Below are 19681 nucleotides of genomic sequence, written 5' to 3' on the forward strand. Positions count from 1 at the left end.
CAATCGCTTTATGGAGATTTTACCTTCGGCACCACTGCTGCCACCGAGTGAAAACAATTCGGACAAACCACCATCCTATGCAGACTTGAGTACGTTTTTATTTAAATATAGAGACATATTTCATGATTCCTTGTCTTTGGTATGCTTTTAGAACCCCCATCTTTCGAAGAGGCCGTCCGCAGTGCTTCACCTTTCAAGGATCCTGATGCTAATCAGCATTCGCAGATTATTGGCTTTAGGCCTTTGTATCCGGTCTACCCCAATTCAAATCAAACAGAATAACTTCGAATAGGGGGTCTCGTCCCATCAACAAAGTCAAAAAGACTCGAGTGAATCTAAGCCAAATATTCAACAGTTCCTTTCAGTTGAACTACCTCATTGCCAAAAACCTTACGAACTTTTTTTTCACAGTATGGGAATGCTGGCATATTTAAATAAAAATTAAAGAAAATAATAGTTTTCTTATGGAATAAAAAGTTTCACGTTTAGGTTGCGATTTCTGATACGATTCCGATTAAATTGGTGTAAAACTTATAAAAACAGATTTTACTTTAAAAATATCGTTAAGTGGTTCTTTCTGAAACTTGAATAGCCATCGCCATCTATACCATCAAGTGTATCCAGTGAAAGAAAGCTGATGGATAGATCTCCATTGCAATAATTATCGATAACTTGCAATAGTTGGCCATATTTACACCGAATAGTATTGAAATAAAACAAATCTATTATCGAACAAGTAAGAGCGTGCTAAGTTCGGCAGGGCCCAATCTTATATACCCTCCACAAAGGATCGCATTTGTCGAGTTCTATGCACGGTATCTCTTTTTAGGCAAATAAAAAAATATTGAATAAGAATTGCGCCTTGTTGGGGCTCAGAAAGCAAAATCGAGAGATCGCTTTATATGGGAGCTGTATCAAGCTATTGATCGGTTCAGACCATATTAGACACTTATGTTGAAGGTCACGAGAGAAGCCGTTGTACAAAATTTCTTCCAAATCGGATGAGAATTGCGCCCTCTAGATGCTCAAAAAGTCAAGATCCTAGATCGGTTTATATGGCAGCTATAACAGGTTATATACCGATTTGCGCTGTACTTAGAACAGTTATTGGAAGTTATAACAAAACTTCTCATGCAAAATTTCAGTTAAATCAGACGAGAATTGCACCCTCTAGAGGCTCAAGAAGTCAAGACCCAAGATCGGTTTATATGGCAACTATATCAGGTTATGAACCGATTGAAACCATACTTGGCGAAGTTGTTGGATATCATAACAAAACACGTCGTGCAAAATTTCATTCCAATCGGATAAGAATTGCGCCCTCTAGAGGCTCCAATATCAATGAGTGCAGTCCGATTAATGTTTAAGCTCAATGTTAAAGGGCCTCTTTTGTATGCCAAGTCTGAACTGCGAGACGCATAGTTTAAACATGGCAGGATACCTCACAAATAAAGCCAGCATTAGTAAGGGGATAAGCACCCCTGAAAATTTTCTTATGTTTACTCCGGCACTTGAACCTAAGCTCTTCGTCACGGTGGCCTCCAATATTTAATAATTAAAAGATGTAAAATAGTCATTAAATTCGGCCGAGCCGAACTTTGGATACCCACGGGTATATATTGAGCCCTTCCTGTGAAAATAATGTTAGCAACAAAGTCTAAATTTCACAGGAAACGATTTTTATCGAATAAATTTTGATATATTCATGACCGACCACTAAAATTTGGTATTGGACGTCTAGCATATTTAGGAAAACGAAAAATTATATTTTTAATATTTAAAGGATACCGCAGAACCAATCCCTGATGATGGTATAGAATGTTTATCTCCTAGTCAGAATGAGGTCCAAATAGCAGTGACCCGACTAAAGAACAACAAGGCAGCAGGAGCCGACGGGTTACCCGCTGAACTATTTAAGACCGGAGGCGACAGACAGCTTATCTGCGCAATCTGGCTAGAAGAACGCAGCATACCCGATGATTCGAACCTCTGCATTCTATGTCCCGTCCACACGAAAGGAGACAAGACGGAATGTGCCAACTACAGAGGAATAAGTCTCCTCCCCATTGCATACAAAATACTCTCGAGCGTACTGTGTGAAAGATTAAAACCTAAAGTCAATGAGATATTTGGGCCCTACCAATGCAGCTTTAGACCTGGTAAATCCACCCTAGACCAGATATTCCCACTGCGCCAAATCCTGGAAAAGACCCGAGAAGGACAAATCAACACCTACCATCTCTTTGTTGACTACAAAGCCGCCTTCGATACTCCTTTACATTCAAAGGTATTTCAAGCCATGTCTGAGTTTGGTAGCCCTGCAAAATTGATAAGACTCTGCAGCATGACACTTGCTGATACGCGTTCCTCAGTAAGAATAGGAAAGAATCTCTAGGAACCATTTAATACCAAACAAGGTTTCTGACAAGGAGACAGTCTATCGTGTGATCTCTTTAATATCCTACTGGAGAAGATTATACGAGATGCAGATGTGAATAGATATGGCACACTAATCACAAGAGAACACATGCTACTCGCCTATGCCGACGACATCGATATCATAGGTCGGTAACCGAAAGTAGTAACTGCAGCCTTTGAAAGAATCGAAAGAGAGTCAGTGAAAATGGGTCTGGCAGTAAATGGAGATAAGACGAAATGGATGGTTTCAACTCCCAAAAAGCGGGAGCAAACTTCTCACATATCAATGAGTGCAGTCCGATTCAAGTTTAAGCTCAATGATAAGGGGCCTCCTTTTTATAGCCGAGTCCGAATGGCGTGCCGCAGTGCGACACCTTTTTGGAGAGAAGTTTTGCATGGCATAGTACGCCACAAATGTTGCCGGCATTAGGAGGGAAAAACCACCGCTGAAATTTTTTTCTGATGGTCTCGCCAGGATTTGAACCCAGGCGTTCAGCGTCATAGGCGGACGTGCTAGCCTTTGCGCTACGGTGGCCTCCACAACCGAGCAGATAAAGAAAATGGAGAAAGTAGGGAACCACAATTTTGAGATAGTCAGTAACTTTATCTACCTCGGCACCGCCGTAACCGAAACGAATGACACCAGTTTTGAGATTAAGCGAAGAATAATACTGGCAAACAGATGCTACTTTGGACTAAGTAAGCAGGTTAGAAACAAGGCCACCTCTCGACAGACTATGATTCTACTATACAAGACACTGATACTACCCGTGCTGTTATATGGTTCTGAAGCATGGGTACTTGTGAAAAAAGATGAGGCAGTGCTTGGAGTATTTGAGAGAAAGATTCTTCGTAAAATAAATGGACCAGTTTGCGTTAATGGAGAATATAGGCGACGTATGAACCACGAGCTATATGAGCTGTATGACGACGATAGCATAGTTACAGACATCAAAATTCAACGGCTGCGTTGGCTAGATCATGTTGTCAGAATGGAGGAAGAAACTCCCGCAAAGAAGTGTTTTGAAGGCAAACATGGTGGTACATGCAAACCGGGAATACCAAAAGCCCGATGGAAAAATCAAGTTGTGGGAGACACCTCGAAACTTGGTGTCAGAGATTTTAGAATGAGCGCAGAAGATCGAGGCGCTTGGAATGCTATTCTACGTTCGGCTAGTGGAACAAATACTCTGTCATAGCCAATTAAAGAAAAAAAAAGAATATTTGCTGTATAGCGTTGTTTTATGTCGCTTAAATAATTTTTTTTTTTTGGGTAAACTGGTAGGCTAGTTCTCAGCTAAATTAGGTTTAGGTCATCATTATATTTATAAATATTATTAAACGGCCAAGAATTTTATAAATTTGTGGTAAATTTATGGCCAAACGGCTCAAAGGATTTAAGTGAAATGTACATCAACCAAAAGATTTTTTTTCCAGAAAAGGGACGAATGTACGAGTATAGAAAAGACATTTTTGGAAAAGAAAAGCCATGAAAATGAGAAACCAATATTTAGTCAAAGAAGAAGAAGCATAAACACAGCAAATCGTTGTTGTTGTTTTTTTTTCCTAAGCATTCGTTATGGGTGTGAATGCAAAGCCATAGGTGGGAATATTAGTGGTGAGAGTAAGAGAAACAAATGATGCGAGAGAAAGAGTATCACCATTTAGGTGAGTGTGTTGTGAGGGTGTGATGTGCGTGGCGCTACTTGGAATGTAGGTCAGTCAATTCCTTAAGGCCCGGCTTTGTCGTGCGAGGAATTTGCATTTTTGTTGTTGTTTGAATATTTTGGCGAGACTGCACAACAATGCAACCAAATAAAATCATGACACCATGAATATATTAATCATATTTATACCCTACACCACTTCTGTGGCACAGGGAATTATAACATAGTGAATTTGTTTGTAACACCTAGAAGAAAGAGAGATAGATCCATTGATAAGTATACCGATCAACTAAGAATCAATTTCTGATTCGATTTAGCTATGTCCGGCAGTCAGTCTGTCCATGTTAATTTGTGTACAAAGTACAGGTCGCAATTTTCATCCGATCGTCTCCAAATTTGCCGCAAGCATTTTCTTGTGCCTAGAGAGGAAGCCTATTGAAATTAAAAAAAGCAAGTAAAAAGGCGTTAACTTTGGATACCCACCACCTCGGGTACATATGAAAACCTCCTTTCGTCACAATCCGATAAAAATTGGATAACTTATGCACCCAAATTCGGCACAGACATTGAGTGATCTGCTAAAAATAAGTTACTGTTGAATTTTGTATTTCAAATTTCAACAAAATCGGGTAATAAATAAAGCTTTTATGAACTGCAGACCCTTTATCGGGAGATCGGTCTATATGGCAGCTATATCTAAATATAGTCCGATCTGAACCATATTTGGGTCCGATGTCGGGAGGCTTAAAGTAATCCATTGTGTTAAATTTCAACGAAATCGGGTAATAAATAAAGCTTTTATGGTCTACAGATCCTTTATCGGAAGATCTTCTATATGGCAGCTATATCTAAATATGGACCGATCTAATCCATATTTATGTCAGATGTCGGGATGCTTAAAATAACTCACTGTTGCAAACTTCAGCGAAATCGGGCAATAAATAAACTATTTATGTTCATTAGACCCTTTATCAGGAAATCGGTCTATATGGTAGCTATATCTAAATATAGTCCGATCTGTACCATATTTAGATCAGTTGTCGGGAAGCCTTAAACAACTTACAATTTCAGCAGAATCGGATGAAAAATAAAGCTTTATGGGCATTAGACCCTTTATCGGAAATTCGGTCTATATAGCAGCTATATCCAAATATGGTCCGATTTGGCCCGTTCAACGTAACTAGCGTGTATCAAAAAGACGTATCTGTGCTAGATTTCTCTCAATTTTTGAAGGCTCTAGAGTGATTACAACAGACGGACGGACAGACACACGGACATCGTTAAATCGTCTTAGATTTTTAGGACGATCCGATATTTGGGTCGGAAATTGATATTTCGATGTGTTGCAGACAGAATGACTAAATGAATATGACCCCATATCCTACGGTAGTTGGTATAAAAAAGACATCGGAGGCATTTCTTTACAAAGTTTGTTGTCAGACATCGGAGGCATTTCTTTACAAAGTTTGTTGTCAAACCGAAAAAGAATTTACATAACTAACTGCAGTCACCCAACATTTTGGGTAATTTGTTGTCAGTTGTCAGCACATTTGCTTTGCTCGAAATTTGATACGGGGATTTTAATAACCCATCTGAAAACATCCGCCAAGGTACACCAAAATTGGTTCAGAATTATATATAGCTGCCACTTTGTATATATAGGGTAGGTGATGGGTATTATAAAGTCGGTACCACCCGACTTTTGCCTTTCCTTACTGGTTTTTGTTACTTTATGTTTGTATATGGAAAAGTCGTTCTGTTCAAAAATTCATTTTCACCCAAAGAGAGGTTTCAAAAGATCTATGGGAAAACATCTCACACACACCATCTCATTTTTATTTTGAACACCGCTGAACTGCATTAACATACAAAGTGGTGTTCTGTTATGGTTTTGTTGTGAGCATTTGAGAAATCTCCATTTAGTATTGTCCCAAGCGCCAATGGATAAACATCTTGGATAGCCGAACAAGCAACAAAAACCAGTCATCATTTAGATAAACAGGCACAACTTATTGTTGCTGCTGTTGTGCAAATTATACAAGTTTTGAAAATTAATTGAAACAAAATATTAAATATTCGCAACAGAAGATGCCTTCCAAATGTGAATTTCATTTGAACAGTCCCAATGGGGTTTATTACAGCGGCCAATGTGTTAGCGGAACTATTGTTTTGAAAACCGAATCCGAGAAAGACATACGCAGTAAGTGAGGCCACATACATATGAATAAGTAACGGAAGAATCAATAGCACAACATTTTTTGTAGGCATTCGCATACGTTTCTTGGGTGAATCCAAGGTTAGATGGGAGGAGCGTGAATCTTATAGATCAAATGGCAAAACCAGGCACAGAACTGTCTATTTTCGAGCCAATGAAGTGTACATTGATAATACCACAATGGCGCGTGGCGCTGGAAAAATGCCTCGCGGAACATATACATTTTCTTTCAACATCATTTTGCCCATGGCTTGTCCCACATCGTGTGAAGGCAAATATGGGCATACACGTTACGCTTTGTGGCTGATAGTGGATAGACCTTTGCGTTTTGACAACGAATTCAGTAAACCTTTGACCGTACTTAGAACAGTGGATCTCAATTTGAACCCAGCATACAAGGTATGTGACTAAGAGAAAGTGAGAGAGTGAAAGAGAGAGAGAGAGAGAGAGTAAAACAGCAAAGCAAAGAGATAACAGAACCAGTAAAGCAGACAATAGTCTGGCAAAACCGACTATGTAGTACCCTGCTAAAAAAATGCAAATATTGCCCATGAATATTCTACTAAGGAACAGGGGCAAACTTCTCACATAGCAATGAGTGTAGTCCGATTCAATTTTAAGCTCAATGATTAGGGGCCTCCTTTTGTTGGCCGAGTCCAAAAGGCGTGCCGCAGTGCGACACCTCTTTGGAAAGAAGTTTTACATGGCATAGTACCTCACAAATGTTGCCAGCATTAGGAGGGGAAATACCAGCGTTGAAAATGTTTTCTGATAATCCCGCCAGTACACTGCACCTCTTGGTATACCTATTATGAATCCTATATAACGAACATGAACCGATATGACACAATTGCAATCCCCAACAATCTACATCGATATCAAGTATCTGTGCACAATTTTAAGCAGCTGGCTTTACTCCTACGAACAGAATGACGGCCGACGGACATAGCTAGATCGACTCAGAACGTTGAGACTTTATGGGGTCTCAGACGAATATTTCGAGGTGTTACAAACAGAATGACTAGATTAGTATGCCCCCATCCTATGGTGACGGGTATGAAAAGAACATATGCTAAATTTAATGATAATTACACAATAAACTCGACCCTATCTCGAACACAAGAATATAAAGACAGACTGACCGAGATGACTAATTCGAACCAGAAAGTGATTCTAATTCCATAGTAGCAGCGTAGGGTCTATAAATTATTTTTTTTTAACCTCCACCATAGGATGCGAGTATACTACAATAATTTCGTCATTCTGTTTGTAAAAATGCAAATTTTGCCCATGAACATTCCACTAAGGAACAGGGGCAAACTTCTCACATAGCAATGAGTGCAGTCCGATTCAATTTTAAGCTCAATGATAAGGGGCCTCCTTTTGTTGGCCGAGGCCGAACGGCGTGCCGCAGTGCGACACCTCTTTGGAAAGAAGTTTTTCATGGCATAGTACCTCACAAATGTTGCCAGCATTAGGAGCGGAAAATCACCGGTGAAAATTTTTTTATTCTGATGGTCTCGCCAGGATTCGAACCCAGCGTCAAAGGCGGACATGCTAACCTCTGCGCTACGGTGGCCTCCCATTCTGTTTGTGACTCCTCGAAATATTCGTCTAAGACCCCATAAAGTATATATATTCTTGATCATCATGTCATTTTAAGTCAATCTGCCCTCCGTCTGTATAAAGCTCGCTAATTTTGGTAGGAGTAAAGCTAGCCGCTTGAACTTGTGCACAACCACTTCTTATTAGTGTAGGTAGGTTGGAATTGTAGATGGGCCATATTGGTCCATGTTTTGATATAGCTGTCATATAAACCGATTTTGAATCTTGACTTCTTGAGCCACTAGATGGCGCAATTCTTATCCGATTTGACTGAAATTTCGCATGAGATGTTTCCAGCTCCCCTTTAAACCTATCTCCCCATTTTACTTCTTGAGTCCCTAAAGGGTGATTTGGCTAAAATTTTACACAATGAATTCTACTATGGTCTAACATTCAATTGTAATTTATACCCTACACCACCACTGTGGTACAGGGTTTTATAAGTTTGGGCATTTGTTTGCAATGCTAAGAAGGAGAAGAGCTAGACCCATCGATTTAGCCATGTCCGTCTGTCCGTCTGTGTATCCATGTATTCTTGTAATCAAAGTGCAGGTCGTACTTGTTGTCCAATCATCACGAAATTTTGCACATATCACTTTTTTGGCCCAAGGATGAATGTTATTGATTTTGATAAAAATCGGTTCAGATTAAGATATAGCTCCCATATATATATATCGCCCGATTTGCACTTAAATGGCCGTAGGAAGGACAATTTTCAACCGATCTGCACAAAACATGGCACGGACTGTTTTGTTACTGATCCTAACATATCTGCAAAATTTCAATAAAATCGATTCAGATTTAGATATAGCTACCATATATATGTATCGCCCGATTTACACTTAAATGGCCGTAGTAGCTACAATTTTCAACCGATCTGCACAAAATTTAACATAGATTGGTTTGTTACTGATCCTAACGTATCCGCGAAATTTCATAAAAATCGGTTTCGACTTAGACATAGCTACCATATATATGTATCGCCCGATTTACACTTAAATGGCCGTAGTAGGTAAAATTTTCAACCGATCTGCACAAAATTCATCATGGATTGTTTTGATACCAATCTTAACATATCTGCGAAATTTCATCAAAATCGGTTCAGATTTAGATATAGCTCCCGTATACATGTATCGCCCGATTTACACTTAAATGGCCGTAGTAGCTACAATTTTCAACCGATCTGCAAAAAATTTGGCTCGGATTGTTTTTTTACTGATCTTAATATATCTGCTAGATTTCATCAAAATCGGTCCAGATTTGGATGTAGCACCCATACATATTTATCGCTGGATTTGCACTTAAATGGCCGTAGTAACAAAAAATTTCAAACGATCTGTTTAATAGTCGGTTAAGATTTAGATATAGTTCTCGTACATATAAATATTTATATATTGCCCGAATTAATATCTGTAGGGTTGGTGTAGGGTATTATATAGTCGGCTCCGCCCGACTTTTGTCTTTCCTTAGTGGTTTTATCCTTTGTTGGCCCGAAAAGAGATACCGGGAAAAGATCTCCACAAATGCCATCCATGGTGCAGTCTTTATAAGATTCGGCCCAGCCGAACTTGGCACACTTTTTCTTGTTAACATTTCACTTTTCTTGATTAGGTACCTGTGCAAGCTGAGGAGATGCGTTCTTTGGGATGCTGGCCCTGCAGCAGTGGCAAAATTACTTATATCCTGCGAGTACCCTTCGGTGCCTATGCTCCAGGCCAAACACTACGCTATTCGTTGCTTATACAAAATCAATCTATGGCCGATATAAGCGGCTATGAAGTCGAGTTTAATGAAGTTGTAACATTTACAGCCCACACACCGCGTCACAAGACACGCAGAACAGACAACACACTGGCCCAACAATCTCATGAGGATAAATGTTTACGCCTCTCAAATCGCGAATTCCAAGGTGAATTGGTCTTACCCTCACTTCCCCCGGACACAGAAGGCGGTGGCATTATACAAGTCAGACACTCATTGGATTTTGAATTGGAAGTGGATGGCTGTCATACCAACAAAAATATATCGATTCCCATATTCGTTGGCACTGTGCCCATTAGGGAAAGTCTGATGAACATGCCGGTGGCAGGGCCTTCAGAGCCCGTTGACAATCGTTTTATGGATATTTTGCCATCGGCCCCACTGCTGCCACCGAATAAAGACAATTCGGACAAACCACCATCCTATGCAGATTTTAGTAAGTTCTTATTTAAATATATAGAGAAGTATTTTTTGAGTCCTTTTTTTTGTGGTGCACTTTTAGAACCCCCATCGTTTGAAGAGGCCGTCCGCAGTTCATCACCTTTCAAGGATCCCGATGCTAATGAGCATTCCCAGGTTATTGGCTTTAGGCCTTTGTATCCTGTCTATCCAAACGCAGATCAAAGCTAGTAACTTTTATTTACTGGGAACTCTGCCAATTAGCCAAATAAAAGTATCGAGTGAATCTAAGTCAAATGTCCTTAATCAGTTGTAATACCTCACCACCAAACTCCTTATGAATAAAACAAATTTTTCATTATGCTATCACCACACATCTTATATATTGCGTTGGCGAGAGAAAATTAGGAATTGGAGGGGGAAAAGGATGTAGTCAAAAGAAGGTGGACTTTTAAATCGCCATCTACCAGACCACAACACCATACAGCAGTATATACAACTGACAACTGTAGTATATACCCAATTTTTGTCAATCGCTCTCTTGCAGGTATATAGGGCAGGTATGGCCTTTCTTGCCCTTTCCAAAATTTTGGATTTGAAGTTCAATTTCCTGTCCAGCAAAATACACAGGTATTTTGCGCTTTGCCTTCCAAGGAGATATGTTCTACTATAGGCAACATGTCTTTTCTTGCTGAAAAGAACTACTTCTGTCTTGTACGGCTTTAAACCTACACCATTTTTCGAAAGCCCACTTTGCTGTTGCGCGTAAAGCAACAGAGCCCTGGGGTACACCTGCGGTCAATTTATGCTCATTGGATGAGAACCCATCTAAAACGACTCGAATATTGCGATCTCTGAGAAAGCTCGAAATAAATCAGACGAAGCCATTACCGACACCAAATGCGACAAGCTTTGATGGAAGTGCACCGTGTCAGACCCCCAGTGCACCGTAGTGCACCGTCCCCAGCCACAACCTTACTCTCACCAAACTGGTGGATTGAGCGACTCCAACGTTCCTACAGAAGTGCCATGAGGTCACCCGTAGAGCGATTTCTGCGGAACCCATACTGTTGGTCGCTAAGAAGGCCATAGACTCTTAATACCTCACAAGATGGTAATTAACCATGCTCTCCATGACCTTGGAGAGAGAGGAGCATATCACAATTGGCCGATAATTCGCAGGGTTGTTTGCCTTATCCTTCTTGGGTGTTGGCTGAACGTTCGCAACCTTCCAACGCGCCGGGAATCCTCCCGGACGGTAGACAAGATTGGAAAAGTTGCGTTATTGACGAGAGAGCGTCGAAGAACACTTGCGTAAGACAAGTGTTGATATGCCATCCGGGCCCGGGGATTTATTCATGTCTAGATTTTCAAAAACCCTTTTAACTCCATGAGTTCTAAAAAATATTTGGGGTATGATGCTAGGTACATTTTCGATTGAGCGGTGTGGTTGATTGCTATCCGGCAGGAAAGAGTTCCCTGCAAATATATCAGCCAACAGGTTAGCCTTATCAACCGGGTCAGTGAACGTTTGATCGTTCTTAACAAGAGTTGGAATAGATGAAGAACTACCCTTTACTCTTTTCACGAACGACCAAAAGCTCTTACTTCCTCGTATAGTAGCAAAAACCTTAGTACGCAGACGTTGTTCGTAAGGAAATTTTTCGCTCCCAAGCACATTGGCACACGAAGATCTTGCGCAACAGTTCAGTATTGGCATTTTTATCCAAGCGCCAGTTCCTGAATGCAACCTCTAAATGATCTGACAGCAAGTCAGGCATTAATGGAATATGAGAGCTATAACCAAATCTGGTCTGACAAAAACGTGTCCCCTCTAGACTACTCGTTTACTAATATTCGCTGTGGTATAGGATATTAAAAAGTCGTCTTTATTCAACTTAAGCCCACACATGTTTATTTACTATTATGTCATAAACAATTTGGAATCTGGTTTCCATAGAATAGATTTTTTACTCTGCATTGAGCTGCTTACTCATGCGTCTTCATTAAAATTCTCTTAATGTACTCTTCAGTGTTCAAGAAATTTTCGGCGGCATACGAGCCATACTCACATATAAAACAAAAGATTTTAGGTCAAAAGAAGAAAAAAAAAAACTCATAAATAAATTAAAAATTCATATTTGGCAATCAATAGAGTGCAGACAAACGTGTTTTTTTAATGCGTCACACGCGTATTGCGATCCTCCCCAATACATGCAGGTAAATATATTGTGACTTCAATATATTAGTTGTATAGTATGTCCACTTAGCTAATAGGCTAATAGTGGACGCCTATATATCATTCGGCGTCGGTGTCACACTGGCTGGCTTTTGGCAAATGATCTCACTTTCATTCTCTGCTCGCAGAAAAATGGGGTGCGTAAAGTACCCAGTTGGAAATATTATGTGTGCGACTACAGCATACCGCATGCATAATTTGTTTTGAGAAAATTGGATTTTCAACACAGTGACATGAAGGAAAAATGATATAAAAGTTAAGCTCTCACTATGGTCTTGAGCAGCTTAAAGGCACAGTTGTTGTCCGATTTCGCTGAAATTGTTGTTGTATTATAGTAGTAGACCACTCGCTATTTCTGCCACATATTCTTCAGATTTGAACATATTTTGTCCCAAAGGTTAGGTTAGGTTGAGTGTCTTGCTCACCAAAGGTGAGTTCACTCCGAGGCCAGTTTGGCCCATTGTGGCACTCAAGACAGAAAGGGAAGTGAAAGAAGATGTGAGACCTTGGACTAGAGATTATATACGAAGAAAAGAAAAACAGAAGGAATGTAGAACCCGAGCGGGGGTGAAGAAACGGCCATCCCCACATAAGCACGGATGTACCTACGCCGGAGCACCGTCGGAAACATCCTGTTCTTTCAACATATCTCAGGAGTCCTATCAAAGGTACGTTCGCAAGTTCACTCAGATCACAGAAGGAACGGCTCCCCATAAAGGAGTGCCTACGTCCCTGCAGACCCGGGTAAGAACACAGCAAGTTCTCAATAGTCTCCTCTACATCCTCATCAAGGCAACTCCTACAGAAGTCATTGTGTGGTATCTCACCTTGCCACCGAGGTCGGCCTGGCCATTCCCTCTACTGTATTCAGTAGCTCGACAAATGGAACGTAGGCAAGACCAGGAACCCATGTCAGCGCCACATCGTGGGCCCCGGACCTATCCAGGGACTCCAAGCAATCCGCCACTGTTGTCCCAAAAAAAAAAAATTTTTTTTGTAAAGCATGCACTGCATATTCAGTTTCCTTATGTTCTCAATAACCAAAGTACGACTTGTGATCGGTTAACGATAACCCGATAGAAGATCCGCTTGAAGATTTTTGGTTCTAGAATGAAATTAAAAATCAAACTATACATTGTTATGGAGTTTAAGTTTAAAAGATTAATAATACAGTGCGCCACTAGTGTTGCTGGGTTAAAATCTACGGTTCGACTCAGAAATTCCTTCTGTTTTTGCTTAGCCATGTCTGTATGTCCGTTTATACTTTCTGTATTGTTTTTCCATCTGTCATTCTTACTTTTTTGAGTAATCAAAGTGGATGGAGGCCACCGTAGCGCAGAGGTTAGGATGTCCGCCTATGACGCTATACTATGCCATATAAAGTTTTTTCCCCAAAGAGGTGTCACACTGCGGCTAAAAAAGGAGGCCCGTTATCATTGAGATTAAACTTGAATCGGACAGCACTTATTGATCTGTGAGAAGTTTGCCCCAGTTCCTTAATGAAATACTCATGGGCAAACTTGAATTTGCAATCAAGGTGGATATCGCATTTGTAAGCCAATCACCAAGCACGAATGCTATACAATGACTAGTCCCTCTTTCAAAACTGCCTCTGGTGGCGTGGCCTCGGTTTTTCGCAGGTTAATTTAAATCACTTGTCTATGCGACCTGTACCTTGATCACAAGAATACATGTACAGACAGATAGACAAACGAAATGGTTGAGGCAGTTGTCAAAATAGGCGCACAAAACTCCTATGCCATTCATGACAGGCTCGAGTCCCCCGGTCGACCAAAGAAAAATTATTATTTTTTTCTTCATAAAACTTATTTTAGAAAAAAATTGTTTAGAGTAGTTTTTACCTTTTTTTAATTTAATTTTATTTGAGACACTTATTACCGTGCGGCAGTACTTATTGAGTTATTTCATCATACAGAAGATGATGTCGGTAGGCTAGAGGTGCGTGCAAGGCCATCAAACATGAGATCTTGAGTTCAATCCTCTGCGCCACCAAAATTATTAAAATTTGTTTTTAAGGGTAAAAGTAGAGAGGGCCACAGAGAAAAACCCGAGAGCAGCAGAGTAAAACGAACGAGATCAAGCAGCGCGAGCCGAACAATGAAAATAAAAACACCACCACCCGAAGCAAAAAGTACATGCGGTGGCTGATTAGTTTTCAAAGAGTGTCTTTAAACAACAAATTTGTACTTTGTGTCGTTGAGATTCAAAATAAATAACTGCAGGAAAATGAACAACTTTCGTAGTAGTTGTTTCGACCAAAGTTGTTGTTTTTCAAAATTATTATACCCTACACCACTACTGTGGTACTGGGTATTATAACTTAGTGCATTTGTTTGTAACACCCCGAAAGCAGAGAGTTAGACCCATTGGTAAGTATACCGATCGACTTAGAATCACTTTCTGATTCTATTGGGTTGCCCAAAAAGTAATTGCGGATTTTTTAAAACAAAGCAAATGCATTTTTAATAAAACTTAGAATGAACTTTAATCAAATAAACTTTTTTTACACTTTTTTTCTAAAGCAAGCTAAAAGTAACAGCTGATAACTGACAGAAGAAAGAATGCAATTACAGAGTCACAAGCTGTGAAAAAAATTGTCAACGCCGACTATATGAAAAATCCGCAATTACTTTTTGGGCAACCTAATATTTAGCTATGTCCGTCTGTCCATGTTAATTTGTGTACAAAGTTAAAGTCGCAGTTTTCATCCGATAGACTTCAAATTTGGTATGAGCATATTTTTCGGCCTAGAGACAAAGCCTATTAAAATTGTAAAAAATCGGTCCAGATTTGGATATAGCTCCCATATATATGTTCGTCCGATTTGCAGTAATAATGCAATAAAATGGTCATTTGTTAACCGATTCTCAAAAATTTTAGAAGGAAGGATTTTCTCTTGATTCTCAACATTACTGGGGAATTTTATAGAAATCGGTTCAAATTTAGATATAGCTGCCATATATGTATGCCGCCCGATTTTCATTCCTAGAGCCACTGCAAGCGCATTTATTGACCAGTCTTAACAAAACTTTGTTCAACACTTTCCTCGACGACTTTTACAATGTATGTAGAGTTTGTTCGAAATCGGATCAGATTTAGATATAGCTCTCATATATATGTTCGTCCGATTTTCAGTAATAATGCAATAAAATGGTCATTTGTTAACCGATTCTCTTGAAATTCGGTACGAAGTATTTCCTCTTAACTTTCGATATTACTGGTGAATTTCATAGAAATCGGTTCAGATTTAGATATAGCTGTCATTAATATATATCGCCCGATTTTCACTCCTAGAGCCACTGCAAGCGCATTTATTGACCAGTCTTAACAAAAATTTTTTCAACACTTTCCTCGACGTCTTTTACAATGTATGTAAAGTTTGCTCGAAATCGGTTCAGATTTAGCTCCCATATATATGTTCGTCCGATTTTGAAAAATAGTGCAATAAAGTGCTCATTTCTTATTTGATTCTTTCGATATTTGGCAGGAGGGGTTTTCTTATGATCTTCGATATTTCTAGTGAATTTCATAGAAATCGGTTCAGATTTAGATATAGCTGTCATATATGTATATGGCCCAATTTTCACTCCAAGAGCCACTGTAAGCGCATTTATTAACCAATCTTGCCTAAATTTTGCACATCGATTACCACAATATCTGCAAAGTTTTCTCGAAATCGGTTTAGATCTAGATATAGCTCCCATATATATGTTCGTCAGATATTGGGTAATTGCAATAATATTGTCATTTGTCAATCGTAGTTATTACAGTTGAAGCATATTTGCTCAAAATTTGATACGGAATGTTTACAAACCCATCTGAAAACATTCGCCGAGGTCCATCAAAATTGGTTCAAAATTGGTTATAGCTCCCACATTGTGCTTATAGGATAGGTGTAGGGTATAATACAGTCGGCACAGCCCGACCTTTGCCCTTCCTTACTGGTTTTAAAGAATCTCAAATAATTTTCTATTCTGTAAGACCTTTTTATTTAAAATTGGTTCAGCCGCTCCGCGTTTCTTTTTCCAACAGGGCCATTTAGAGGCCCTAATAATAAACACACTTACGCTCTCTTGTTCGGCGGTTTCAACTCTCTTTCTTTCTTTCTCTCCCAATCTCTCTCTCTCTTACTCTCTCCCTCGTTGACTTTCTTCGGCTCGCTTTATTTTTATCGAACAACCTGTCGATTGTTTGTTTGTGTGTAGCATTTAGACAATTTCTAGGGCTGTTTGTAGCGACCGGCACAGTCTGACAGAATTGGTAGCATCTTCCACAACGCCGCAGAGAGTCACGGAAGTCATAAAATTTTCAACCCAAGTCCCTAATACCATAACTCAAAGGTCATGCCGTCGACCTGCAAATTTCGCTTGAACAACAAGAATGGGGTCTACTACAGTGGCCAATGGGTGAAGGGTGTCATAGTGCTGCAAACCACCAAGGAGAAGACCATAAGGAGTAGGTTTGTTTCCCAAGGAAAATACCGAAAAAAAAAAAACGTTTGTAAAAATAATTCTCTGATGAATCAATTATTTACTCTTTGACTAAGACATTTGCCTAAGGATTTTGGGGGAAGCCAAGGTACACTGGAGCGAAAAGAATAGCAGGGAAAAGTCCACTGGCATGCATGAGCAAATAGCCAATTATAAAGGAAACAAAACATATGTTGACCAACACGTTGTGGTCTACGAAGAGGAGGTCTTGCCTGCAGGCACCTATGTCTTTCCCTGCAGGTTTCGCCTGCCCAAGTCCTGCCCCACATCCTGCAGAGGCAAATATGGTCATGTGCGTTACTTATTGCAGTTAACAGTGGATAGGCCCTTCCGTTATGACAATGTATTCAACAGGCCACTGACCGTACTGAAACGGGTCGATCTAAATTTGAATCCAGAGTTCAAGGTATTCGTATGAGATCAAAAAAAAAGCCAACATAATTATCAAATGCTGACAAATGTCCTTTTCGCTTTTACCAGGTCCCTTTACAATGTGAGGAGATCTGCTCCGTGGGTTGCTGGCCTTGTGCCACTGGCGATATCATATTTACCCTGTGGATTCCCTTTGGAGCCTATGCCTCTGGCCAAATTTTACACTACTCTCTGAAAATACAAAACCACTCGATGACGGACATAACCGGCTATAAAGTGGAATTCATAGAATGCATGACATTTGTTGCCCAAAGACCGGAATACAACGAAATTGAAACACGAACAACGGTGGCCAGTCAAAATAGCGACGATGTTTGTCTACGTCTTTCGAATCGTCAATTCGAAGGAGAGATGGAATTACCCTCACTGCCAGCGGATACCGAAGACCAGGGCCTAATACGCGTGGAACATTATCTACAAATCGAGATGATACTGAGGGGATGTCATAGCAATAAGACCATAGCGGTGCCAATATTCATAGGAAATGTGCCCATAAGAGAGAGTTTGGACAGGGCTGCCGAAGCGGAGACTACACCTGTCCAGAATCCGCCGCCAGCATACCATCAATCAGACTCATCGGATGAGGAGAGTACGGCCGATAGACCACCTCCATATGGAGATCTAAGTGAGTGCGTGTGTGTGAGAGAGAGAGAGACAGGGGGAATTCCTTTAATTTTCGCTAATTTATGCTAATCATATGTTTAATTTTTGTCACACCCACAGAGCCCCCCTCATTCGAAGAAGCCATCAGCCGATCAACGTTTTTCTTGGACGTGGAAGCCAACGAATTTTCTCCCGATGACAATTTTCAACCACTGTATCCCATGTATCGCCATGTTAATGACAAAAACTAATATTTGAAAAGTTAAGCGCAAAATTAAACAGCCACTACCTCAGGAACGGGCAAAATAAATTTGAATATGACATTTTGGGGCCCAATCAAAAATGAAAAATCTTAAGCATTTGCGTCATCAAAAAAACACCGTTTTCGATAGAGCGTAAAAGCCATCATTAAATTTGTATAAAAAATTTAGTTTGTTTTTTCTACAATTAACAAATGGGGACTTTGAGTTTTCATTAATTTCGCAGGAAGCTACAACTACTGCAACGAGACTCCTATGAACCCCATCTGCTACACTCTGAAAATAAAATGATGCTTAAAAACTAAATACATTAATCAATTATAAAAGCAATGAACAAATGCTAAGATTGAGATCTTACAGACTCAATCTAAAGAAATTTGTGCAAAAGAAAATTCTCTCTTAAAACTCATTTACTCTTTTAATTTTATTAAGAATATGTTTTGATGTCATGTTAGCTTGAACTTTCTGATATCCTTAATGGTTTATTTTTGTAAAATTTTTGTTAATTTTTTTGTTTTTAAATTTAAGACAAATAAACTTTTAATTGTATTCCAATTATGTTTGTGTTTGAAAATGTTGCACCATAGCCCAAATGGCGAAAAATTGGAAATGAGTACACAAACTTTCATTTGTTGAGCTGATCAGTATGAAGTATGGTAGATATTTGTGGATCAGTACATAGGCTTTCAGGTTAATGGCGTTTTTGGTCTATATCTCTAATACAGGGTGTCAAAGATAAAAATGGCAACGTTTTTAATACAAAAAAAAAGTTTTTTTTACAAAAATTTTCAAAATTTTTAAAAAAAGATACTCTAATTCCATTAAAATCTTCGTAAACTTTTGCCATCAAAACTTATTAATTTCTTTGTTTTTTTCATAAAGCGCAGGTATCAAAAAAAGTTTTAAGTCCAAATTTCAAAATACTGATGTGGGACCCTATAAAGTAAGTTGATCTAGCCATGATCGATCGCTGGGGATTGCAAATGGTCCATATAGGGTTCAAATTTGGATATAGCTCCCAAATAAACTGATCACCCCTTATGACTTTTTGAGTCCTTAGAATCTTAAAATTTGTCTGATTTGGCCGAACTTAACGCCACCACCTCGGGTATATATGCAAACCATCTTTCGCCATAATTCGGGGAAAAAAACTTCATCGAAATATGATACGATTTGGGCCAAATTAGGCACGGATATTGATTGGTCCAATAAGTACAAGTCACATTGTTAAATTTTGTAGCGCAAAATATTGGTCTTTTTGGTAGCCATATACTGATCTGAACCATATACAACACGGTTGTCGAAAAGCCTAACATAAGACACTGTGTCAAATTCGAGCGAAATCGGATTATAAATGTGCCTTTTACGGGGCCAAGACTTTAAATCGGTCTATATGGCAGCTATATACAATTCGGAACCGATTTAGGCCAAATTGAAGAGGGCTGTCGAAGGACCTAAGACAACACACTGTCCCAAATTCCGGCGAAATCGGATATTAAGTGCTGACTTTAATGGGTCCACAACCTTAAATCGAGTGATCAGTCTATATGGCAGCTATATTCAAATCTGAA

At 39.5% G+C, this 19681-nt stretch overlaps 2 protein-coding genes across 4 annotated transcripts; both read left to right on the forward strand.

Annotated features, from left to right (window-relative positions):
* The first annotated feature begins 5864 nt into the window (after window positions 1-5864).
* LOC106095631 (arrestin domain-containing protein 17) lies at window positions 5865-10431 on the forward strand. The gene is made up of 4 exons (XM_013262905.2): window positions 5865-6285; window positions 6350-6699; window positions 9517-10102; window positions 10169-10431. Exons 1-4 carry the CDS (start codon window positions 6174-6176, stop codon window positions 10294-10296), a joined length of 1176 nt encoding a protein of 391 aa, XP_013118359.2. The 5' UTR covers window positions 5865-6173; the 3' UTR covers window positions 10297-10431.
* A 1681-nt stretch (window positions 10432-12112) lies between these two features.
* Window positions 12113-18533, forward strand: LOC106095605 (arrestin domain-containing protein 17). Of its 3 annotated transcripts, none has more exons than XM_013262844.2 (5): window positions 12113-12285; window positions 16531-16780; window positions 16872-17221; window positions 17296-17872; window positions 17971-18533. In XM_013262844.2, the coding sequence occupies exons 2-5, from the start codon at window positions 16669-16671 to the stop codon at window positions 18099-18101; spliced, it is 1170 nt and encodes a 389-aa protein (XP_013118298.2). In that variant the 5' UTR covers window positions 12113-12285; window positions 16531-16668; the 3' UTR covers window positions 18102-18533. The 3 variants fall into 3 exon arrangements, with proteins under 3 accessions (XP_013118298.2, XP_013118300.2, XP_013118301.2); XM_013262846.2 differs by having other exon boundaries at window positions 16549-16780; XM_013262847.2 differs by lacking the exon at window positions 12113-12285 and having other exon boundaries at window positions 16699-16784.
* The last annotated feature ends 1148 nt before the right edge of the window (window positions 18534-19681 follow it).

This window comes from Stomoxys calcitrans, chromosome 2 (genome assembly GCF_963082655.1).
Source record: "Stomoxys calcitrans chromosome 2, idStoCalc2.1, whole genome shotgun sequence".
NCBI classification, from domain to species: domain Eukaryota; kingdom Metazoa; phylum Arthropoda; class Insecta; order Diptera; family Muscidae; genus Stomoxys; species Stomoxys calcitrans.

Excerpts from the sequence above, each read along its gene's own strand:
- LOC106095631 (XM_013262905.2), top strand. The coding sequence starts at position 6,174 with ATGCCTTCCAAATGTGAATTTCATTTGAACAGTCCCAATGGGGTTTAT. Across the intron at positions 6,286-6,349 it reads ATCCGAGAAAGACATACGCA|GCATTCGCATACGTTTCTTG; the intron begins GTAAGTGAGGCC and ends CATTTTTTGTAG. Across the intron at positions 10,103-10,168 it reads ACCATCCTATGCAGATTTTA|AACCCCCATCGTTTGAAGAG; the intron begins GTAAGTTCTTAT and ends GTGCACTTTTAG.
- LOC106095605 (XM_013262844.2), top strand. The coding sequence starts at position 16,669 with ATGCCGTCGACCTGCAAATTTCGCTTGAACAACAAGAATGGGGTCTAC. Across the intron at positions 17,222-17,295 it reads ATTTGAATCCAGAGTTCAAG|GTCCCTTTACAATGTGAGGA; the intron begins GTATTCGTATGA and ends CGCTTTTACCAG. Across the intron at positions 17,873-17,970 it reads ACCTCCATATGGAGATCTAA|AGCCCCCCTCATTCGAAGAA; the intron begins GTGAGTGCGTGT and ends TCACACCCACAG.